General features: G+C 58.1%; 1 protein-coding gene across 1 annotated transcript; it reads left to right on the forward strand.

Annotated features, from left to right (window-relative positions):
• Window positions 1-2,593: 2,593 nt before the first annotated feature.
• On the forward strand, window positions 2,594-16,832 carry SYT5 (synaptotagmin 5). The gene is made up of 9 exons (XM_048832487.2): window positions 2,594-2,691; window positions 7,359-7,517; window positions 7,703-7,881; window positions 8,828-8,947; window positions 9,685-9,852; window positions 10,284-10,451; window positions 11,932-12,049; window positions 12,566-12,699; window positions 13,102-16,832. The coding sequence occupies exons 1-9, from the start codon at window positions 2,679-2,681 to the stop codon at window positions 13,309-13,311; spliced, it is 1,269 nt and encodes a 422-aa protein (XP_048688444.2). The 5' UTR covers window positions 2,594-2,678; the 3' UTR covers window positions 13,312-16,832.
• Window positions 16,833-20,856: the final 4,024 nt, after the last annotated feature.

A 20,856-nucleotide genomic window follows, 5' to 3' on the forward strand; every position in this document is an offset into this window, starting at 1 on the left:
TCTGGGCCCCCCTCCCCAGGGGCAGGCGAGTGCAGGGAGAGACCCTGCCGGCGTCTCCAGTGGCCCTGTCTCCACCATGGGGCTCTCAGCGGGACAGAATTACATTGTATCACCTTTCCCCTCTAGGGGGCGCTGGCTCCCGTCTGGCCCCAGGGCAGGGACTGGCTGGCTTAGGGGGGCAGGTAAGGGGACATGAGACCTTTCCCCTCTAGGGGGCGCCGGCTCCCATCCGGCCCCAGGGCAGGGACTGGCTGGCTCAGGAGGGTGGGGAATGGGGTGTGAGGCCTTTCCCCTCTAGGGGGCGCCAGCCCTGATCTGGCCCTAATCTGCTGTTATCAATAATTTTTGGTTATTAGCCATAGCTGATTTTGAATCATTGCTAATTGCTTAGTTCTATGAACGTAATTAACAGTGAACTGCTAAGGATCACTGGTTTCACCTAACTGTTAATTACTCACATGTCCATAATTAATGGTTAAATGTTAGTAATGGAAATATATTAATCTTTTGCAAGAGGTGCTAATTAACCACCTCTCGTTAATCACAATCACAGATACTGGATTGCTAAAGTGCCACTGGGCTAAACAACAAAGTAAGAGAAGCTGTGAGAGGCAAAAAGGCATCCTTTAAAAAGTGGAAGTTAAATCCTAGCGAGGAAAATAGAAAGGAGCGTAAACTCTGGCAAATGAAGTGTAAAAATATAATTAGGAAGGCCAAAAAGAATGTGAAGAACAGCTAGCCAAAGACTCAGAAAGTCAGAGCAGGAAGCTGCTAAACAACCAGTGGAGCCACTGGACGATCAAGATGCTAAGGGAGCACTCAAGGACGATAAGGCCATTGTGGAGAAACTAAATGAATTCTTTGCATCCTTCACGGCTGAGGATGGGAGGGAGATTCCCAAACCCGAGCCATTCTTTTTAGGTGACAAATCTGAGGAACTGCCCCAGATTGAGGTGTCATTAGAGGAGGTTTTGGAAAAAATTGATATCTTAAACAGCAATAAGTTACCAGGACCAGATGGGATTCACCCCAGAGTCCTGCAGGAACTCAAAGGTGGAATTGCAGGACTTCTAACGCTCGTCTGTAACCTGTCATTTAAATCAGCGTCTGTACCAGATGACTGGAGGGTAGCTAATGGGATGTCAATTTTTAAAAAGGGCTCCGGAGGTGATCCTGGCAATTACAGGCCGGTGAGCTTGACCTCAGTACCGAGCAAGCTGGCCGAAATGATAGCAAAGAACAAAACGATCAGACACATGGGTGAACATAATTTGTTAAGGAAGAATCAAAATGGTTTTCGTAAAGGGAAATCACCCCTCACCAATCTACTAGAATTCTTTGAGGGGTCAACAAGCATGTGGACAAGGGCGAGAGCACCGGGCCGGTGAAGCTGTGACATATGGTATAGAGTGGGAAGCCGGGGGTGCCGCAGGTCGGGAGTGAGGGGCACCAGCAGAGCTAGGGGGAGCCCAGGGCTGGGCTAGCAGGGGCTGCGGGGCAGGAGTGAGGGGCACTGGCAGGGCTGGGGGGAGCCTAGGTTTGGGATAGCCCCCCTGTGTCTCCCAGGGGCATCAGGGTCAGGCCCGACAGCCAGGGGAGAGACCCCCATGCTGGGTCCCCCCCTGCTGCCCCCCCCCCCCCCCCCGTTCTAACCCTGTTGATTTCTGGCCTCTGATGGATGAGGAGAGTGGGTGAATTCTCCTGTTGCCAAGGCAACAAAGTATCAACTCCAAGAGTTGCTATGACGCTGGGTGATTTCCCCATCTTGTTCCCATGGCGCCGGCGTTGCCCTGGTGCTACTCACGCCAGATAATCTGGACTTCTTCCAGTCCCATCTCGGGGAGGGGAGTGGGGTCTAGTGGTTAGAGCAGGGAGGCTGGGAGCCAGGACTCCTGGGTTCTCTCCCTGGTGTTGGGAGGGGAGTGGGATCTAGTGGCTAGAGACGGGGGGCAGGGGCTGGGAGCCAGGACGCCTGGGTTCTCTCCCCGTCTCAGGCAGGGGGAGTGGGGTCTAGGGGGCTGGGCAGGGCTGGGAGCCGGGACACGTGGCTTTGCAATGCCGAAGGCCAAAGTTTCCCTTCTCTCCTGCAGGGGGCAGCATCGCCCCTTCCCCAGCCCCCACATGCGCTAGGTTTGTTTACTTGCTTCACAAGGCCCCTGCTCCGGCCCCGCACACAGGGCGAAGGGGGAGGGGCGAATCCTCTCCCATCACCGCTGCAGGCATCTCATAGTGTAGAAGGGTAAACCCAGGTACACACACGTGTGTGTCCCTGGCGCCCCCTGCTGGAGGGGCCGGGCCCTGCGCTGTGTGTGTGTGTCCCTGGCGCCCCCTGCTGGAGGGGCCGGGCCCTGCGCTGGGGATCCTAACCCAGAGCCCCCTCTTTCCTCACCCGCCTCCACTGCGATGGGAGATCCCCCTCAGCCCCCCTCCCTGCAATGGGAGACCCCCAGCCCCAGCCCCTCTCCCTGCAATAAGAGAGCCCCCTCCCCTCCCAGCCTGCGACTGAAGAGCCCCTCCCTTCCCAGGGATGGCAGAGTCCCCTCCCCCTCCCTGCCTGCCACGGAGGAGCCCCTCCCCCTCCTGTCCCCACCCCCTGCCCCACCCAGCCGCCGTTCAGCACCGCGGGGCGGACAGCTCCGAGCCCCGCTCCGGCCGCCCGGCGCCGGCCCCCCGCCGCGATGGAGGGAGACGGTAGGAGCCCCCCCCGCGTCCCCCGATGGGAGCAGCTGGCGCTGAGGGGGGCGGCGGGGGGGAACAAAGCCGGGGGGCGGGGAGCGGCTGAAGGGTCCGATCGCGGCTGGGGGAGGGGGGCTGGCCGTGGCGCGGGGCCGGGTCCCAGCTGGGTCCATCGGTGTCACTCTGGAGTGACACCCGTTTACACTGGCTGAGGATCTGTCCCTAGAATCGCCCCCTGTGTCTTGATGGGCAAATTCGCTCCATAGAGGGCCAGAGGCTCAGCTGGTCTAAAGAGGTGTCACTCCAGAGTGACTCTGAATCACGCCAGCTGGGGGTCTGGCCCCACTGATCCAATGGAGCTGCGGCCACTGGCCCAGCTGGGACTCTGGCCCCACTGATCCAATGGAGCTGCAGCCACTGGCCCAGCTGGGGGTCTGGCCCCACTGATCCAATGGAGCTGCAGCCACTGGCCCAGCTGGGGGTTGGCCCCATAACCCCCAATGGAACTACAGCGGATGGACCCAGCTGGGGATCTGGCCCCACTGGCCCCAAAGGAGCTGTAGCCACTGGGTCCTGGCCCCCTTGGGGAGCGCTGAGGAGCTGATGGATAGAGGGGAGCTCATGGCCCTGGGTGAGGTAGGGTGGGACCTGGGGGGCGAGGAGGGGGCAGGGTCCGGGAGGGGGCTGGGCTGGGCTGGAAGAGGAGCAGTGCTGGGAATTCGGAGGATCGATATTTCAGAGCTGTCGGCTCCCATCTTTTGTGTGTCTCACGGGACCCCGGGCGCCAGAGGGTCCAGCCCAGAGCCAGGTTCTTGGCCGGCTCCGCAGCTGAGTCACGGCAGCTGGGGCTGGGGAGGAGCCCATCTGTTGCCCTGATGCCCCAAGCGGGGCACCCGCTGACCCCCAGGGCCAGGCAGAGGCCGGCGCAGATGGGCGCGGTCCACAAGGTTGGGTCCAACTTAACAAGTGAAACCATATCCCCAGCCGCAGGCCGGGGGCCCATGGAGCCATCCCAGGTCAGGCCAGCTTGGGGTCCTGGCCCCATTGATCCAGTGACGCTATGGTCAGTGGGGGCTGTCCAGTGCTCAAAGCACATGCCCTGTAGCACAGATCCCGTGTGTGGTCTGGTGCGTGGGGGGAGGGTTGGAAGCCAGGACACCTGGGTTCTCTTCCTGGCTCTGAGAGGGGAGTGGGGTCGAGTGGTTAGAGCAGGGGGGCTGGGAGCCAGGACTCCTGGGTTCTCTCCCTGGTCTGGGAGAGGGGTGGGGCCTGGTGGTTAGAAGGGCGGTGGGGGGAGCTGGGAACCAGGACTCCTGGGTTCTCTCCCTGGTCTGGGAGGGGAGTGGGGTCTGGGGTGGGGGAAGCTGGGAACCAGGACTCTGGGTTCTCTCCCTGGTCTGGGAGGGGAGTGGGGTCTACTGGTTAGAGCGGGGTTGGGGGGAGCTGGGAACACGGACTCCTGGGTTCTGTCCCCAGCTCACTTCCCCCCTGGCTGGGCCCCGATCTCGCGGTGTGTTGGGTTTCATTGCTGGGGCGGGGTGGGGTGGGGGCGGGGGCTGTTGTGGTGCAGAAGGGCCCAGCTGTTGTGGATCCTCCGGCCGCAGGGCACGCGGGGGGGGACGGGGGGGGAGGCGGAAACACACGTACTCAGAGAGTCAGAACTGGAAAACCGCACACGCAGGCAGGGACATGTGCACCCGCCCTGCCTCCCTGGCCCTGGGCTCCCCCCAGCCCCGCCGGTGCCCCTCACTCCCGACCCGCAGCCCCCTGCCAGCCCGGCCCTGGGCTCCCCCCATACATAGCTTTTCTCCCGTCGCCAGCCCCAGGGGAACCCTCTGCAGGGTGGGGGCTCAGTTCTTCTCTCCTATTCAGCCATATCGCCCCCTTTGCTGAGGCTGTGGGTTAGTGCCCCTCGGAGGTTGTTGTGGGGTAATAGGGGCCCCGGCCCCACAGCAGACAGGGCTCAAGCCCAACAAACTCATTTCACGGCCGAGGAAAGTGGTAGCGGGGGAGAGAGGTTGGTTGACTCAGAGAACCCACCTCCCAGACCCAGGGAGAGAACCCAGATGTCCTGGCTCTCAGCCCCCGCCCCCCAGCTCTAACCACTAGACCCCACTCCCCTCCCAGACCCAGGGAGAGAACCCAGGAGTCGTGATACACTGCGTCACTCCGCCGACACTGCCCAACATGTAATTAAAGTGATGTGGATCCCCCAGCCCCATAGAGGGTGGGGACGCGTGTTTGGGGCTGAGTGTTCGGGGCTGGGGTTTGTCTGTTGGCCTCAAGGGGCTGATTCAATCCCTTCTTCCTGCTTGTGTGCTCTGCCCTTCCCCAGATACACAGGGTTATTGCCCCTCATCAGCGCCAGCACCCCCTAGAGGGGAAAGGCCCCGTGCCCCAGCCCCCACCCCCCTGAGCCAGCCAGTCCCTGCCCTGGGGCCAGATGGGAGCTGGTGCCCCCTAGAGAGTCAGGCCCCATGCCCCATGGCTCCTTCCAGGGTGGTGTTTTCCGGTGGTTGCTCTGGTTGACAAAGGCCTGGGCTGACAGGGGCTGGCAGGGAGAGGGGGCGGGGGGGGGGGGAGCTGTCACCCAGCTCAGCACAAGTGGGCGTTAGGGCCCGGGGCAGCGAGGTTGCGTGAGAGAGAGCGAGCGAGGGCGAGCCGGCCGGCGCTGGGGTGAGCAATCACAGGGGTGGGGGGGCCCACAGGTCTGCTCCGGGGCAGGGGCTGGATACCGCGCTAGATGGGCCCGTGGGTTTGCGCCGGGGGTGGGGATGGGGGTCTCTCATGTTACCCTGTGTCTGTCTATGTCCAGGCACCTGGGTTTGTGCTTAAAGCACTCGACTGGGAGCCAGGACGTCTGGATGCTAGCCCCGGGACCCCCCCCCCAACCCCCACCCTGACGAGATCGGAGCCCCGTCGCACCGGGCACTGCCCACGCCCCCCCACAGCTGGAGCCAGGCCCTGCCAGCCCAGGGGAGCTCACAGCCTAAATCAAGAGTTGCTGCTGCTTTCAATTCCATGGGGAAACTGAGGCCCAGGGCGGAGCTGAGCCATGCCCAGACCCACAGAGGAGGGGTGTGGAACTGAAGCCAGGCGTCCTGTGTGCCTGGCAGAGGTGGTGAGGCCCTGCTCGGGCCGGGGGAGGTAAAGGCTCCGGCCCCTGATGCCCACCCCACAACGTGCCTCACCGCTCGCTCCCCGCCCGGTGCTGGGTCAATCCTGCTGGTTGGGGAGGTGGTTAATCCACTCGGCTCCATCTGTGAGTTGGGGGGGGGGGATTAGCGAGCAGGGCCGGCCCCTGGCACTTTAACGGGCGCTAATGGGATCAGAGCCCAGGGGGAGGGGGCAGGAGAGAGAGAAATTCCCCATCAGCCAGGCCCCGGCACAGCCGGCCCCCGACATTCCCCATCTGTCTGTTCCCCCCTTCTAGCCAGCCCCCCTCTCAGCCTCTAGCTATCGAGGCATCCCAACGCCCCCTCTGTCCGGCCGGCCGGCCCCAGTCCCTAGCTAGCCACCCCTCTACCCCTCCCCGGGCACCACCCCGTCTGTCTGGCCGCTGTCCCATCTCTGGGAGGGGAGTGGGATCCAGTGGTTAGAGCAGTGGGGGCCGAGAGCCAGGACTCCTGGGTTCTATCCCCAAATCTGGGAGGGTAGGGGAGGGGGGGGTCCAGTGGTTAGAGCAGTGGGGGGCCGAGAGCCAGGACTCCTGGGTTCTATCCCCAACTCTGAGAGGGGAGTGGGGTCCAGCGGTTAGAGCAGTGGGGGGCCGGGAGCCAGGACTCCTGGGTTCCATCCCCATCTCTGGGGGGAGGGGTCCAGCGGTTAGAGCTGTGGGGGCTGGGAGCCAGGACCCCTGGGTTCAATTCCTCACCCCGTGGAGTGCTGGGCGGTGAGCCAGGCCAGGCCAGGGTGCAAAGGCCGTTTGCCAGCGGGGAGCAAGGCGAGTTTGCCGGGGCGGCCCCGGCCCGTTGCACAGGGGATGGAGGGTCCTGCCAGGGAGAGGAACAGCGGGGAGGTGCGGGGAGCCAGGACTCAGTTTGATTGGTTGCCCAGTTTGATCGTCGTCCTGCGTGGGCCGGGCGGGGGTGGGGGCTGGTCGCACGTTGAGGGTGATTTTTTTCAAACTCATCAAGCTGATGCGACCTATTTCCTGGATTCCCGACCTTGCCCCCGGGGTTAACGCCGGCGGTAACTTACAGGCACCTTGCAGGGGCTAAAAGATAAACACCTATAAGACCGATATCTATCCTGAGCAAAACTGCCCCACAGGTGACCCAGGCTTCTGCTCTGCCAGCGTCCCACATACCCCCCCTCGCTGGGGGTACCCCCTCACCAAGGATCCCTAGGCTCTGCCCTGCCACAGCTCCGCTCTCTGATTTGGTGGCAGTAGTGGGATCCTGCAGTGCCTACCCCAGAAGCCAGGGGGAGACTGCCTGGGAGGGGATGGTATCTCCTCCTGTACAGACAGAGCCCCCTGCAGGGAAGGGTCAATGGGGACCCCCCCCCCCACAGCAATGGGGCTGGTAGTTAACACCCCGGCAAGATGTATGGGGCACTTGGGACAATTCACACCTCTCTGAGCAATAGGTCCAGGCCCTCGGCGGACTCAGGCGGGGGGTCGGGGCCCTCTGGCCCAGTGATGATCGGACGACCCGGATCTGTGCCCTCCCTTCCCCCAGGTGCAAAGATGAACGCAGCTCGGCGATCGGCCATGCTGGCCTCGGAGGTGACCGCGCCTCCCAGCCAGCCGGCCCTGAACGCCACCGAGACGCCCAGCAAGGAGAACGTCTTCTCCGACATGAAGGACAAGTTCATGAACAAGCTCAGCAAGCTGCCAAGTGAGTGCTTGGGGGGGATCCCCTCCCTGTAGCCCCGTGCCCCACCCCAGAGGCAGTCGCATCTCAGCACTGGGCCAGAGCCCACCCCAGAGGGGCTGCATCCCAGTGCCGGGCGAGGGGTAACCAGCCCCCCGCGTCCTGCCCCAGAGGGGCCCCGTCTCACTCCCGCTCTGTCCCTGCCGCAGTCCCGCCCTGGGCCGTGGCCACCATCCTGATCGTGGCGGCTCTTCTTCTGCTCTGCTGCTGCTTCTGCGCCTGCAAGAAATGCGGGAAGAAGAAGAAGGGGAAGAAGGCGAAGGAGAAAGCGAAGGCGCAGATCAACCTGAAGGAGGTGAAGGAGCTGGGCCAGAGCTACATTGACAAGGTGAGACCCCTTCTAGGGGGCGCCGGCTCCCACCTGGCCCCAGGGCGGGCACTGGCTGGCTCAGGGGGGCAGAGAATGGGGCCTGGGGCCTGTCCCTTCTAGGGGGCGCCGGCTCCCACCTGGCCCCAGGGCGGGCACTGGCTGGCTCAGGGGGGCAGGGAATGGGGCCTGGGGCCTGTCCCCTCTAGGGGGTGCCGGCTCCCACCTGGCCCCAGGGTGGGCACTGGCTGGCTCAGGGGGGCAGGGAATGGGGCCTGGGGCCTGTCCCCTCTAGGGGGTGCCGGCTCCCACCTGGCCCCAGGGTGGGCACTGGCTGGCTCAAGAGGTGGGGAAGTGGGCTTGGGGCCTTCCCTGCTAGGGGGAGCTGGCCCCCACCAGGGTGAGAGGCTGGCGGGGGCCTCAGTTTGGGACTCAGCTGCTACTGAGCTGCTTATCTCCTAAGCCTCCCAGATGCCTAAGCCCTTGGCCCCTGAGGCAGCAGCCTCTGACCTTGGGGGCTGCCTGGACGCTCCGCCGAGGGGTGGGGTAGTTGTGTGTGGGATGGGGGGGGTAGAGGGAAGCTATTTTGGGTCATGGTTGTATAAGTGATGTGTGTCTGTCTCTCCCTGGCCCCCCCTGCTGGAGGGGCCGGGCCCTGCGCTGTGTGTGCGTCCCTGGCGCCCCCTGCTGGAGGGGCCGAGCCCTGCGCTGTGTGTGTGCGTCCCTGGCGCCCCCTGCTGGAGGGGCCGAGCCCTGCGCTGTGTGTGCGTCCCTGGCGCCCCCTGCTGGAGGGGCCGGGCCCTGCGCTGTGTGTGTGCGTCCCTGGCGCCCCCTGCTGGAGGGGCCGGGCCCTGCGCTGTGTGTGCGTCCCTGGCGCCCCCTGCTGGAGGGGCCGGGTGCTGCATGTGTAACTGAGGTGCTGGCTGAACTCAGGGTCTCTCTCTCTCACTCCCTCTCCCCGCCCCAGGTGCAGCCTGACATTGAGGACCTGGACCCAGCGCTGCTGCCCGAGCCAAAGGACGAGAAGCCCCAGGAGAAGCTGGGCAAGCTGCAGTACTCGTTGGACTACGACTTCCAGAACGGGCAGGTGCGGGCACCCATGTGGCCTGGCATGGGACCCAGGCATCCAGGCTCACATCCCTCCCAATTCCAACCTAGGAAAAAACCCTCCCTGCCCAGAGCTGGGAATGGAACATAGGAGTCCTGGCTCCCAGCCCCCCCTGCTCTAACCACTAGACCCCACTCCCCTCCCAGAGCCCGGGAGAGAACCCAGGAGTCCTGGCTCCCAGCCCCCCCGCTCTAACCACTAGACCCCACTCCCCTCCCAGAGCCCGGGAGAGAACCCAGGAGTCCTGGCTCCCAGCCCCCCCTGCTCTAACCACTAGACCCCACTCCCCTCCCAGAGCCCGGGAGAGAACCCAGGAGTCCTGGCTCCCAGCCCCCCCTGCTCTAACCACTAGACCCCACTCCCCTCCCAGAGCCGGGGAGAGAACCCAGGAGTCCTGGCTCCCAGCCCCCCCTGCTCTAACCACTAGACCCCACTCCCCTCCCAGAGCCCGGGAGAGAACCCAGGAGTCCTGGCTCCCAGCCCCCCCCCGCTCTAACCACTAGACCCCACTCCCCTCCCAGAGCCCAGGAGAGAACCCAGGAGTCCTGGCTCCCAGCCCCCCCTGCTCTAACCACTAGACCCCACTCCCCTCCCAGAGCCCGGGAGAGAACCCAGGAGTCCTGCGTCCTCTGTGTGGGGCACTGCTGTGGGGGAAGCTCACAGGGCGGCTGACACCCGGTGTCAGACTGGAACTTTTCCCTTTCACCCTGTCCCAGCTGGTGGTGGGCATCATCCAGGCAGCCGACCTGCCGGCGCTGGACATCGGGGGCACGTCCGACCCCTACGTCAAAGTCTTCCTGCTCCCTGAGAAGAAGAAAAAACATGAGACCAAAGTGCATCGGAAAACCCTGAACCCCACATTCAACGAGACCTTCATCTTCAAGGTAACACCCCTCACTCCGGACCCACAGCCCCCTCCGTGCCCCACAGCTCTGCCGGTGCCCCTCACTCCGGACTCGCAGCCCCCTCCGTGCCCGCCAGCTCTGCCGGTGCCCCTCACTCCCGACTCGCAGTCCCCTCCGTGCCCCCCAGCTCTGCCGGTGCCCCTCACTTCCGACTCGCAGCCCCCTCCGTGCCCCCCAGCTCTGCCGGTGCCCCTCACTCCCAACTCGCAGTCCCCTCCGTGCCCCCCAGCTCTGCCGGTGCCCCTCACTCCCGACTCGCAGCCCCCTCCGTGCCCCCCAGCTCTGCCGGTGCCCCTCACTCCCGACTCGCAGCCCCCTCCGTGCCCCCCAGCTCTGCCGGTGTCCCTCACTCCCAACCCGCAGCCCCGCTGGGGGAGGGGCCCTGCTGATCTCTCCCCCCGCGCCCCCAGATCCCCTATGTGGAGCTGGGCGGGCGGACCCTGGTCATGGCCGTCTACGACTTCGACCGGTTCTCCAAGCACGATGCCATCGGGGAGCTGCGGGTGCCCATGAGCAGCCTGGACCTAGCCCAGCCCATCGAGGCATGGCGGGACCTGCAGTCCGCGGAGCAGGAGGAGGTGAGGCCCCACCCGCGGGCTCTGTCGCCTGGCAACCCCGCCTTTGGGGGTGCATCCCAGCAGGCAGGGGGGTTCCCTGGGGGGGAGGGGGGCCTGGAGGTTGGAATTCCCTGGGAGAGGAGGTGGCTTGGGATTCTCTGGGAGGGGAGGGGAACCTGGGGGATGGGATTCCCGGTGGGGAGGGGGGTTGGGATTTTCTGGGGGGCTTTGGTGGCTTGGGATTCTCTGGGAGGGGAGGGGAGTCTGTGGGCTGGGATTCCTGGGGGGGGGGAAGTCTGGAGGGGATGAGATTCCCAGTGGGAGGGGGACTCTAGGGGATGGAAATCTGGGGGGAGGGGGGGCTCTGGGGAATGTGATTCTGTGTGGGAGGGGCACTCTAGGGGATGGGATTCCCAGGGTGGGAGGGGGGTTCTGGGGGATGGGATTCTGGCAGGGAGGGGGTGTCACGGAGTCCCTGGGCGATGCTCTGGAACTGCTCCCCATGAAGCCAGTCAGGACTCTGGGGCAGTCGCCTTTCTGTGAGCAGCCTGTCTGCAGGACACACAGCTCACACAGCTTCCACCTTCCTGGGTCTGACCTCGGAGCATTCAGCATCCTCTGCCCCTCCGTGCGCTTCCCCCAGCGAGTCCGCTCAGGCGGGGCTCCTGGGGAAGCCAGAGGGTCCTGCACCCCAACTCCGCAGTCAGACGTGACTCTCAGCCAGCCAGTAAAACAGAAGGTTTATTAGACGACAGGAACATGGTCTAAAACAGAGCTTGCAGGCGCAGAGAACGGGACCCCTCAGCTGGGTCCATTTTGGGGGGGCAGTGAGCCAGACAACCACGTCTGCACTTCACTCCATGTCCCAGCCAGCCCCAAACTGAAACTCCTCCAGCCCCTCCTCCTCTGGGCTTTGTTCCTTTCCCGGGCCAGGTGGTCACCTGATTCCTTTGTTCTCCAACCCTTCAGCTCTCACCTTGCAGGGGGGGAAGGGCCCAGGCCATCAGTTGCCAGGAAACAGGGTGTCGGCCATTCTCTGTGTCCAGATCCCTGCACACACCTGCCCTCTAGGGCTCTGCAATGATCATACACCCTTACCCCACCACCTAGATACTTAAGAACTGCATAGGGGAAACTGAGGCACCCCCACACTATTCAGAGGAAACATTAAGAACAGGCCCACTTCGTCACAGGGGGTCTCTGGGTGAGGGGATTCCCAGGAGGGAGGGGGTGTCTGGGGGAGGGGATTCCCTGGGAGAGGAAGGGTTCTGGGGGATGGGATGCCTGTAGGGGAAGGGGGGTTTTGGGGGTTGGGATTCCCTGGGGGGAGAGGGCATTGTGGGATGGGAGTCTCTGGGGGGAGGGGGCCCTGTGGGATGGGATTTGGGGGGGGGAAGTGTTGGTTAATGCGGGAGAGGGGGGTCCCTAGAGCTAGGATTCCTGGGGAGGGGAAGCTGCAGCCCTCCCAGTCTGACTGTGCCCCCCCCCCCGTGCCGCACAGCAGGAGAAGTTGGGGGACGTTTGCTTCTCCTTGCGCTACGTCCCCACGGCTGGGAAGCTCACGGTCATTGTGCTGGAAGCCAAGAACCTGAAGAAGATGGATGTGGGGGGGCTGTCAGGTGAGACAGTGCTGCAAGCTTCCTCCCTGCAGTGCCCCAGCTGGGGTCCCCGGTGCTGCGAGCTTCCTCCCAGCAGAGCCCCAGCCAGGGCCCTAGTGCTGTGAGCTTCCTCCCTGCAGTGCTCCAGCCGGGGACCCAGTCGCTGTGAGCTTCCTCCCCATAGTGGTCCAGCCGGGGACCCTGGCGCTGTGAGCTTCCTCCCCACAGTGACCCAGGCTGGGACCCTGGGACTGCAAACTTCCTGGCAGCAGTGCCCCAGCCAAGGTCCTGTCTCTGCCCCGAGTGGGTCAGGCTCATGCCTGGATGTCCAGGGGGTTGAGCTCCATTGACACCCTGGCCTTGGGGCTCAGCAAACTTACAGGAGTGCTTGAACCTGCAGGAGCCAGGAATTGTGGGATAGCTACCTCACTGATCACCTGACTGGTCCAGTTTGGGGGCAGGGCAGGGGGTTGCTCTTCAGACCCAGGTGGGGCGTGGGGTCTCTGTTCTGAAGTGTCTCCCACCCCCACCCTCCAGATCCCTACGTGAAAATCCACCTGATGCAGGGAGGAAAGCGGCTAAAGAAGAAGAAAACGACCATTAAGAAAAATACCCTGAACCCCTATTATAACGAGTCCTTCAGCTTTGAGGTTCCCTTTGAGCAGATCCAGGTGAGTCCCCCCCGCCCTCAAACTCCGAGCCAGCCAGTTCCTGTCCTGGGGCCAGATGGGAGCTGGTGCCCCCAAGACGGCAAAGGCCCCCGGGCCCCATTCCCCACCCCCTTGAACCAGCCAGTCCCTGTTCTGGGTCCGGATGGGAGCCGGCTCCCCCTAGATGAGAGATGGCACCCCCTTCTCTCACCGGCTTGATGTGGATATTACTGGTGTGGGGGAAGATCACAACACTGGGGGGGATCCCCAGCTGGGGGCACTGCTGCAGGGAAGCTTGCAGCACAGCACGGGAAATCCCTGGCTAATGGCACCGCTGCCCGGGGAAGTTCATGGCCCTGGCCAATCCCCAGCTGGGGCATCGCAGTGGGTGAGCTCACTGTGCCACCTCTCCTCCCCCGGCAGAAAGTCCAGGTTGTTCTCACCGTCCTGGATTACGACAAGCTGGGGAAGAACGAGGCCATTGGGAAGGTCTTCGTGGGCTGCAATGCCACGGGCACGGAGCTGCGTCACTGGTCCGACATGCTGGCCAATCCCCGGCGCCCCATCGCCCAGTGGCACACCCTGCAGACGGAAGAGGAGGTGGACATGGTCATCGGCATGAAGACCTCCTGATGCCCCTTCTTCCCCCCCGATCCTGGCCTGGCTGGCGGGCAGTCGTCCCATCTCCCGTCCTGAGTGAGTGGGAACGTGTGGGTGAGGCGCCTCTGGAGAATGCGTGTGTGGGGTCGCCTGTGAGCCTGTTTCCTCTTTCAGAGCTGTTCCTGTTGAAACATCTTCGAGAAAACCTTCTGTTTCTGATCCGCTGTGTGAACCGTGAGGTTTACGTTGTGTCAAGAAGCTGGTGAGACGTCTACTATAGGGTTACTATGGAGTTACCATAGGTTTACTATGAGGTTACTGCGGGGTTACAATATGACTGCAGTAGGTTTACCCATCATGTTGTGCCACCTCATTTGAAAACTGGGTCTTGTGTGTAAACCTATTGTAAACCTGTTTACTTATGACTTACAACAGGTTTACTTTAGGGCTACCATAACTTTGCACAGGTGGATGTCATAGTGTGGTGACACATTTAAAAGCTAGGCCTCATGTAAATCTCTTGTAAATCTGTAGAGGAGGCATCCTAAAGATTTCCACCTTTGGATCTTGCAAGTCTCCTGTATGAAACTATTGTAGCTGTGTTGACTACGGGTTTACAATATACTTATATACTTGGATGCTATAGCGCAGTGCCATCTTTGAAAATTAAGCTTAATGTGTAACCCTATTGTAGATTTGATTTTTGTATGTTTACTAATGTTTTACAACAGATTCACTCAATGGTTACACTTAGCTTCACATGCTTGGATATTATGGTAGGGTGCCATATTTTAAAACTGGGCTTCATGTGTAATCCTGTTGTAATTCTAGCTTTACTACAGATTGGCTCCAGGTTCATTTACAGCTTTACAAAGTGTTTATTATAGGCTTACAAGATATTTACTACGGGTTTCACACAGGTATACTTTGGGTTTACTACAGGTTCCTGACAAGTTTACTATAGATTTTTTGTGGTCTTATGATATGTCTAATATAGGTTTACAACAGGTTTACTGAGGGCTTATAACAGGTTTACTATTACTTTAAATTTTACTGTACATGATTTACTCTAGTACATTATTACTACATTTTACTGTAGGCTTACAATGGGTTTACAACAGGTTCACTAGAGACTTATGATAGGTTCACTATGGCTTTACTATTAGTTTACAAACATGTTTATTATGGGTTTACAGCAAGTTTACTATTAGTTTACAAACATGGGTTTACAACAAGTTCACGATGGGTTTACAACAGGTTCATTGTTGTTTTACAAACATGTTTACTATAGGCTTGCAACAGGTTTGCTATATGTTTACTATTGGCTTACAATGAGTTTACTGTGGGTTTAGAACAGGTTCACTACAGATGTACCAGATGTTTACAACAAGCTTACTATTGGTTTACAAACATATTTTCTACAGTCTTACGACAGGTTTTCTATATGATTACTACAGGCTTGCAGTGACTTTACCATGGGTTTACAATAGGTTCACTATAGACTTACATGTTTACAATAGGTTTGCAACAGATTCACTGTGGGTTTAAAACAGGGTCACTATGGGTTTACAGCAGGTATACTATTGGTTTACAAACATGTTTATTATAGGCTTACAACAGGTTGACAACAAGTGTACATGAGGGCCAACATTCAAATACACATTCCTTGCTCATATCGTCCCCCCTCTGGCTGCCTCATGGTGCACATTGGACAATTGGTCCTCGAGCATTTAAATCTATTGCAAACTTTACACATGAGACCCAGCCTCCAAATGCAGGCCCCTTTCAATGGAAGCCCCAAAATAGGACCATCCCTTGAAGGCACCAGCATCGGAGAGCTCAGCTCCTGTTTTCCCAGTGCCTGGTGGGATTATTACCTGGCTCAGTTTAATTCATCTCCGTTGATGTTTTGTTTTGGGTTGTTTTCTGCTTAGCTTGTGCCAATGAAATCAGGCTGATCCGATTCCCCACTGGTTCCTGTTGTACCAAACCTTGCTGCTGTTCATCGCTACTCACACTTGTTAGTTAATTAACGTCCTTGAGGGGGGGACTCGGTATGATCATCCCTGGCTCTGGGAAGGTTAGAGCAGGGTGGCCTGGGAGCCAGGACTCCTGGGTTCTCTCCCTGACTCTGGGAGGGGAGTGGGGTCTAGTGGTTAGAGCAGGGGGGACCTGGAGTCAGGACTCCTGGGTCCTATTCACCATCTGACCTCTGGCAAGCCAATTCCTCTTCATACACTCCTAAAACTGGGCTAACACCCCAGTCTGAAGCCCTCAGACACAAGGCTGCAAAGTATTAATACAATGACCTCTTGGCTTTCGCTACCCAGAGCTCTCCTGCTCGACCATGGAGCCACTTTTCTCCTCATGCCCCGTCTGGCTCCATTTCGGTTCACTGGGAGCTTGGCTGTATTTTGCTACTAATTACTTCCTCCAGCTATTTAGTTCCCGAAGCAGAATCTCCCGTTCCTGCCCTGTCCAGGGATTTCTGTTCCCAGCAAAATGAGCTCAAGAAGAAGGACACCTCACCAGGCCAAGAATGGTCAAGTGTAGGGGGTGGTGGCCATTTTGTTTCTTGTGTTGACCACGATAGGATGTTTGGTACTATCCTCTGATTGTAGAATTAGCACCCCTTGGGGACTAAAAAATGCCTTCCATCCCCGCTATTTAAATCTTATCCCCTCTGTCTCCTCTCTCTGGTCCCAAATTTTAGTGACAGGCATGACTGGAGGCGTGATTGTGTCCTAATTCCATTGGCTGAGCCCTCGTTAGCTGGCTAACTCTCCATCACCTTTCCTCCCCCACCCCCACTCCCAGTCTCAACTTTTAGCCATAAGCAAAGTGAAGAATACGAGGACCTCTGCTCAAGATGGCCTTCATCAAGATGGACGGAGACGTTAAATTACTTCCACTGACCAGTCCCTTGTGTCTCTCCATCTCTCTTTATCCCCCGGCCCCAACTTCTAGCAAAAAACAGAGAGATTATCAAGAGGGTGGCCATCTGAGTTGATGGCCACCATCCAGGATGGTGGCCACTCAAGATGGGGATGGTCATTCATGAAGATGGCCATGCCACATGATGGCGAACTGTGAGGCAATGCTAAATACTAGTCTCCCCAATCTCCTTTCCACCCTAAGTCCCAACTTCTAGCAACAACTGGTGTGTAAATGCCCGGCGCAAGATGGCCTCTGCCAAGCGTTGGAGAGATGCTGTGTCCTCCGTGAACCCCTTGTTCATGGTTCAAGACGACCTCCCCACCTCCGTAACAATGAGTGTGCCAAGAATTAAATGACCACCACCGTGCTGTGGCAGACACGCTGTAGGATAACGGCAGACGGGATCGTGTACAGGCCAAAGAGGACCATTGTAACCTATGACGTGGGTGGATTCTACCCCCCACCCTCCCATTTTGAGGAACCTCCCCGCTCTCACCCCTTAGCGGTGCTGTCCTTTATACGCCACACCCCTTTTGAACAGGTTTTCATATCGATGTCTTTGACCGCGCGGTAACATCGTCTGTTCATAAATAAATCAAAGAGCTCTATATTTCAAAGGTGTGTTCCTCATTGTCTCCAACGGGGAAGCAGGGAGGTAAAAGTTAAGCGACTCTTGATTTACAGCGGGGCGAGCGAGAGCGGACTCTGCTCCATTTGACTTCTATCAGCTTTCTCCTTATCACACTCCCGGTTGATAGCCCCACCTCTCACTGGAGACCCTACCCCAACAAACCGGCATCCCAGCTCCTGGGATGATTTAGTTGGTGTTGGTCCTGCTTTGAGCAGGGGGTTGGAATAGATGACTTCCTGAAGTCCCTTCCAACCCTGATATTTATGATTCAATGTTCACAAGTAACCCAACAATAACCAGCTAAGCCTGGTTCTCACAAAAGACCCTATAATAACAAACCAGCACAGAGCTCATGGGAGACCCTACAATAACAGACCACGATATAACGAGCTGCGTTCCAGGCAAGCTGGATACATACTCTCCCACGGCTTGTGGCTGATCTTGGGAGCGATTGCATCTGCATGACCAGGACTTTCACAGCTGCTTCTGGTAGCTAAATTTTTGTAATCCCAGCGAAGGGCAGGAGAACAGGTGTTCGCCACCTGCCAGGTTTTGCCTGCTTAGGAAGCCCGGCCTGGGGCCTGCTGATCTGAAGTAAATTATGGTATTAAATACTCTGTCCCTCAGCAAATCCCTTGCCAATCTAGGAGCAACCAAGGGCTTTAGAGGAAGATGAATATATCCTTTCCGTCCCAGAGATGTAATTCATTGTGTGTCATTAAGGGGAGGCGAGGTGGGGGAGGGAGCGTGACAGAGACTGGCAAAGAGGGAGGGAGAGACAGAGCGAGGATGAGAGGGATGCAGAGAAAGCGAAGGAAGAAAAGAAAGAGTCGGCTAGGTGTGCATAGGGCTGGCTGGGCTGGTATGGGGCTAAACACAGAATCGATAGATTTCAGAGCAGCAGCCGTGTTAGTCTGCGTTCGCAGAAAGAACAGGAGGACTTGTGGCACCTTAGAGACTAACCAATTTATTTGAGCATCGGCTTTCGTGAGCTCCAGCTGACTTCCTCGATAGACTGACAGCTCAGATCAGAGAGATGAGTGGCTAGCCCAGGGGTTCGCAACCTTTTACTTTCTGAGCCCCGACATGCTACTTCTGTCACAACAACTGTTCTGCGTATCAAAACCACGACCGTACAGGGTAGCAAGCAGGGCAATCGCTCGGCCTTTGGCTTCAGCCCCGGGGGGCCCTGGGCTTCAGTCCCATGCGGTGGGACGTCAGCTTCCCGCCCTGGGCCCCAGTGAGTCGAACCTGGCCCAGCGTGGCGGCCCGCCCTGGCTGAGAATTGCTGGTCTAGAGTATACCGAGATGGACTGGATTAGACAGAGGTGTGTGCATGGGGCTGGATAGATGGATGAGGGTGCGTGTGCGGGGAGCTGGCTGGCTGGCTGGCTAGCTGGTGCATATGGGGATAGATAGATAGATAGATAGATAGAGGGGGTGGATGGGGATAGATGGATAGATAGATCGATAGATAGAGGGGGCGGATGGGGATAGATAGATGGGGGGATGGGGTGGATGGGGATAGTTAGATCGATAGATAGATAGAGGGGGTGGATGGGGATAGATGGATAGATAGATCGATAGATCGATAGAGGGGCGGATGGGGATAGATAGATAGATGGATAGATGGGGTGGCTGGGGATAGATAGATAGATAGAAAGATAGAGGGGGTGGATGGGGATAGATAGATAGATGGACAGAGGGGGTGGATGGGGACAGATAGATAGATGAATACATGGGATGGATGGGGATAGATAGATAGATGGGATGGATGGGGATAGATAGATAGACAGATGGACAGAGGGGGTGGATGGGGATAGATCAATAGATAGATTGATAGATAGACAGAGGGGGTGGCTGGGGATAGATAGGTAGAGGGGGTGGATGGAGATGGATAGATAGATGAATACATGGGGTGGATGGGGATAGACAGACAGAGGGGGTGGCTGGGGATAGATAGATGGACAGAGGGGGTGGATGGGGATAGATCAATAGATAGATTGATAGATAGACAGAGGGGGTGGCTGGGGATAGATAGATGGACAGAGGGGGTGGATGGGGATAGATAGATGGACAGAGGGGGTGGCTGGGGATAGATAGATGGACAGAGGGGGTGGATGGGGATAGATCAATAGATAGATAGATAGATGGACAGAGGGGGTGGATGGGGATAGATCAATAGATAGATAGATAGATAGATAGAGGGGGTGGATGGAGATGGATAGATAGATGAATACATGGGGTGGCTGGGGATAGATAGATGGACAGAGGGGGTGGCTGGGGATAGATAGATGGACAGAGGGGGTGGATGGGGATAGATCAATAGATAGATTGATAGATAGACAGAGGGGGTGGCTGGGGATAGATAGATAGATGGACAGAGGGGGTGGATGGGGATGGATAGATAGATAGATCAATAGATAGAGGGGGTGGATGGAGATGGATAGATAGATGAATACATGGGGTGGCTGGGGATAGATAGATAGATGGGATGGATGGGGATAGATAGATAGATAGATGGACAGAGGGTGTGGCTGGGGATAGATAGATGGACAGAGGGGGTGGATGGGGATAGATAGACAGAGGGGGTGGCTGGGGATAGATAGATGGACAGAGGGGGTGGCTGGGGATAGATCAATAGATAGATTGATAGATAGACAGAGGGGGTGGCTGGGGATAGATAGGTAGAGGGGGTGGATGGAGATGGATAGATAGATGAATACATGGGGTGGATGGGGATAGACAGACAGAGGGGGTGGCTGGGGATAGATAGATGGACAGAGGGGGTGGATGGGGATAGATCAATAGATAGATTGATAGATAGACAGAGGGGGTGGCTGGGGATAGATAGATGGACAGAGGGGGTGGATGGGGATAGATAGATGGACAGAGGGGGTGGCTGGGGATAGATAGATGGACAGAGGGGGTGGATGGGGATAGATCAATAGATAGATAGATAGATGGACAGAGGGGGTGGCTGGGGATAGATAGATGGACAGAGGGGGTGGATGGGGATAGATCAATAGATAGATAGATAGATAGATAGATAGATAGATAGATAGAGGGGGTGGATGGAGATGGATAGATAGATGAATACATGGGGTGGCTGGGGATAGATAGATGGACAGAGGGGGTGGATGGGGATAGATAGATGGACAGAGGGGGTGGCTGGGGATAGATAGATGGACAGAGGGGGTGGATGGGGATAGATCAATAGATAGATTGATAGATAGACAGAGGGGGTGGCTGGGGATAGATAGATAGATGGACAGAGGGGATGGATGGGGATGGATAGATAGATAGATCAATAGATAGAGGGGGTGGATGGAGATGGATAGATAGATGAATACATGGGGTGGCTGGGGATAGATAGATAGATGGGATGGATGGGGATAGATAGATAGATAGATAGATAGATAGACAGAGGGGGTGGCTGGGGATAGATAGATGGACAGAGGGGGTGGATGGGGATAGATAGACAGAGGGGGTGGCTGGGGATAGATAGATGGACAGAGGGGGTGGCTGGGGATAGATCAATAGATAGATTGATAGATAGACAGAGGGGGTGGCTGGGGATAGATAGGTAGAGGGGGTGGATGGAGATGGATAGATAGATGAATACATGGGGTGGGTGGGGATAGATAGATGGACAGAGGGGGTGGATGGGGATAGATAGATGGACAGAGGGGGTGGCTGGGGATAGATCAATAGATAGATTGATAGATAGACAGAGGGGGTGGCTGGGGATAGATAGGTAGAGGGGGTGGATGGAGATGGATAGATGGACAGAGGGGGTGGCTGGGGATAGATAGATGGACAGAGGGGGTGGATGGGGATAGATAGATAGACAGAGGGGGTGGATGGGGATAGATAGATAGATGGACAGAGGGGGTGGCTGGGGATAGATAGATGGACAGAGGGGGTGGATGGGGATAGATAGATAGACAGAGGGGGTGGATGGGGATAGATAGATAGATGGACAGAGGGGGTGGATGGGGATAGATAGA

Source organism: Caretta caretta, chromosome 23 (genome assembly GCF_965140235.1).
Source record: "Caretta caretta isolate rCarCar2 chromosome 23, rCarCar1.hap1, whole genome shotgun sequence".
Taxonomy (NCBI): domain Eukaryota; kingdom Metazoa; phylum Chordata; order Testudines; family Cheloniidae; genus Caretta; species Caretta caretta.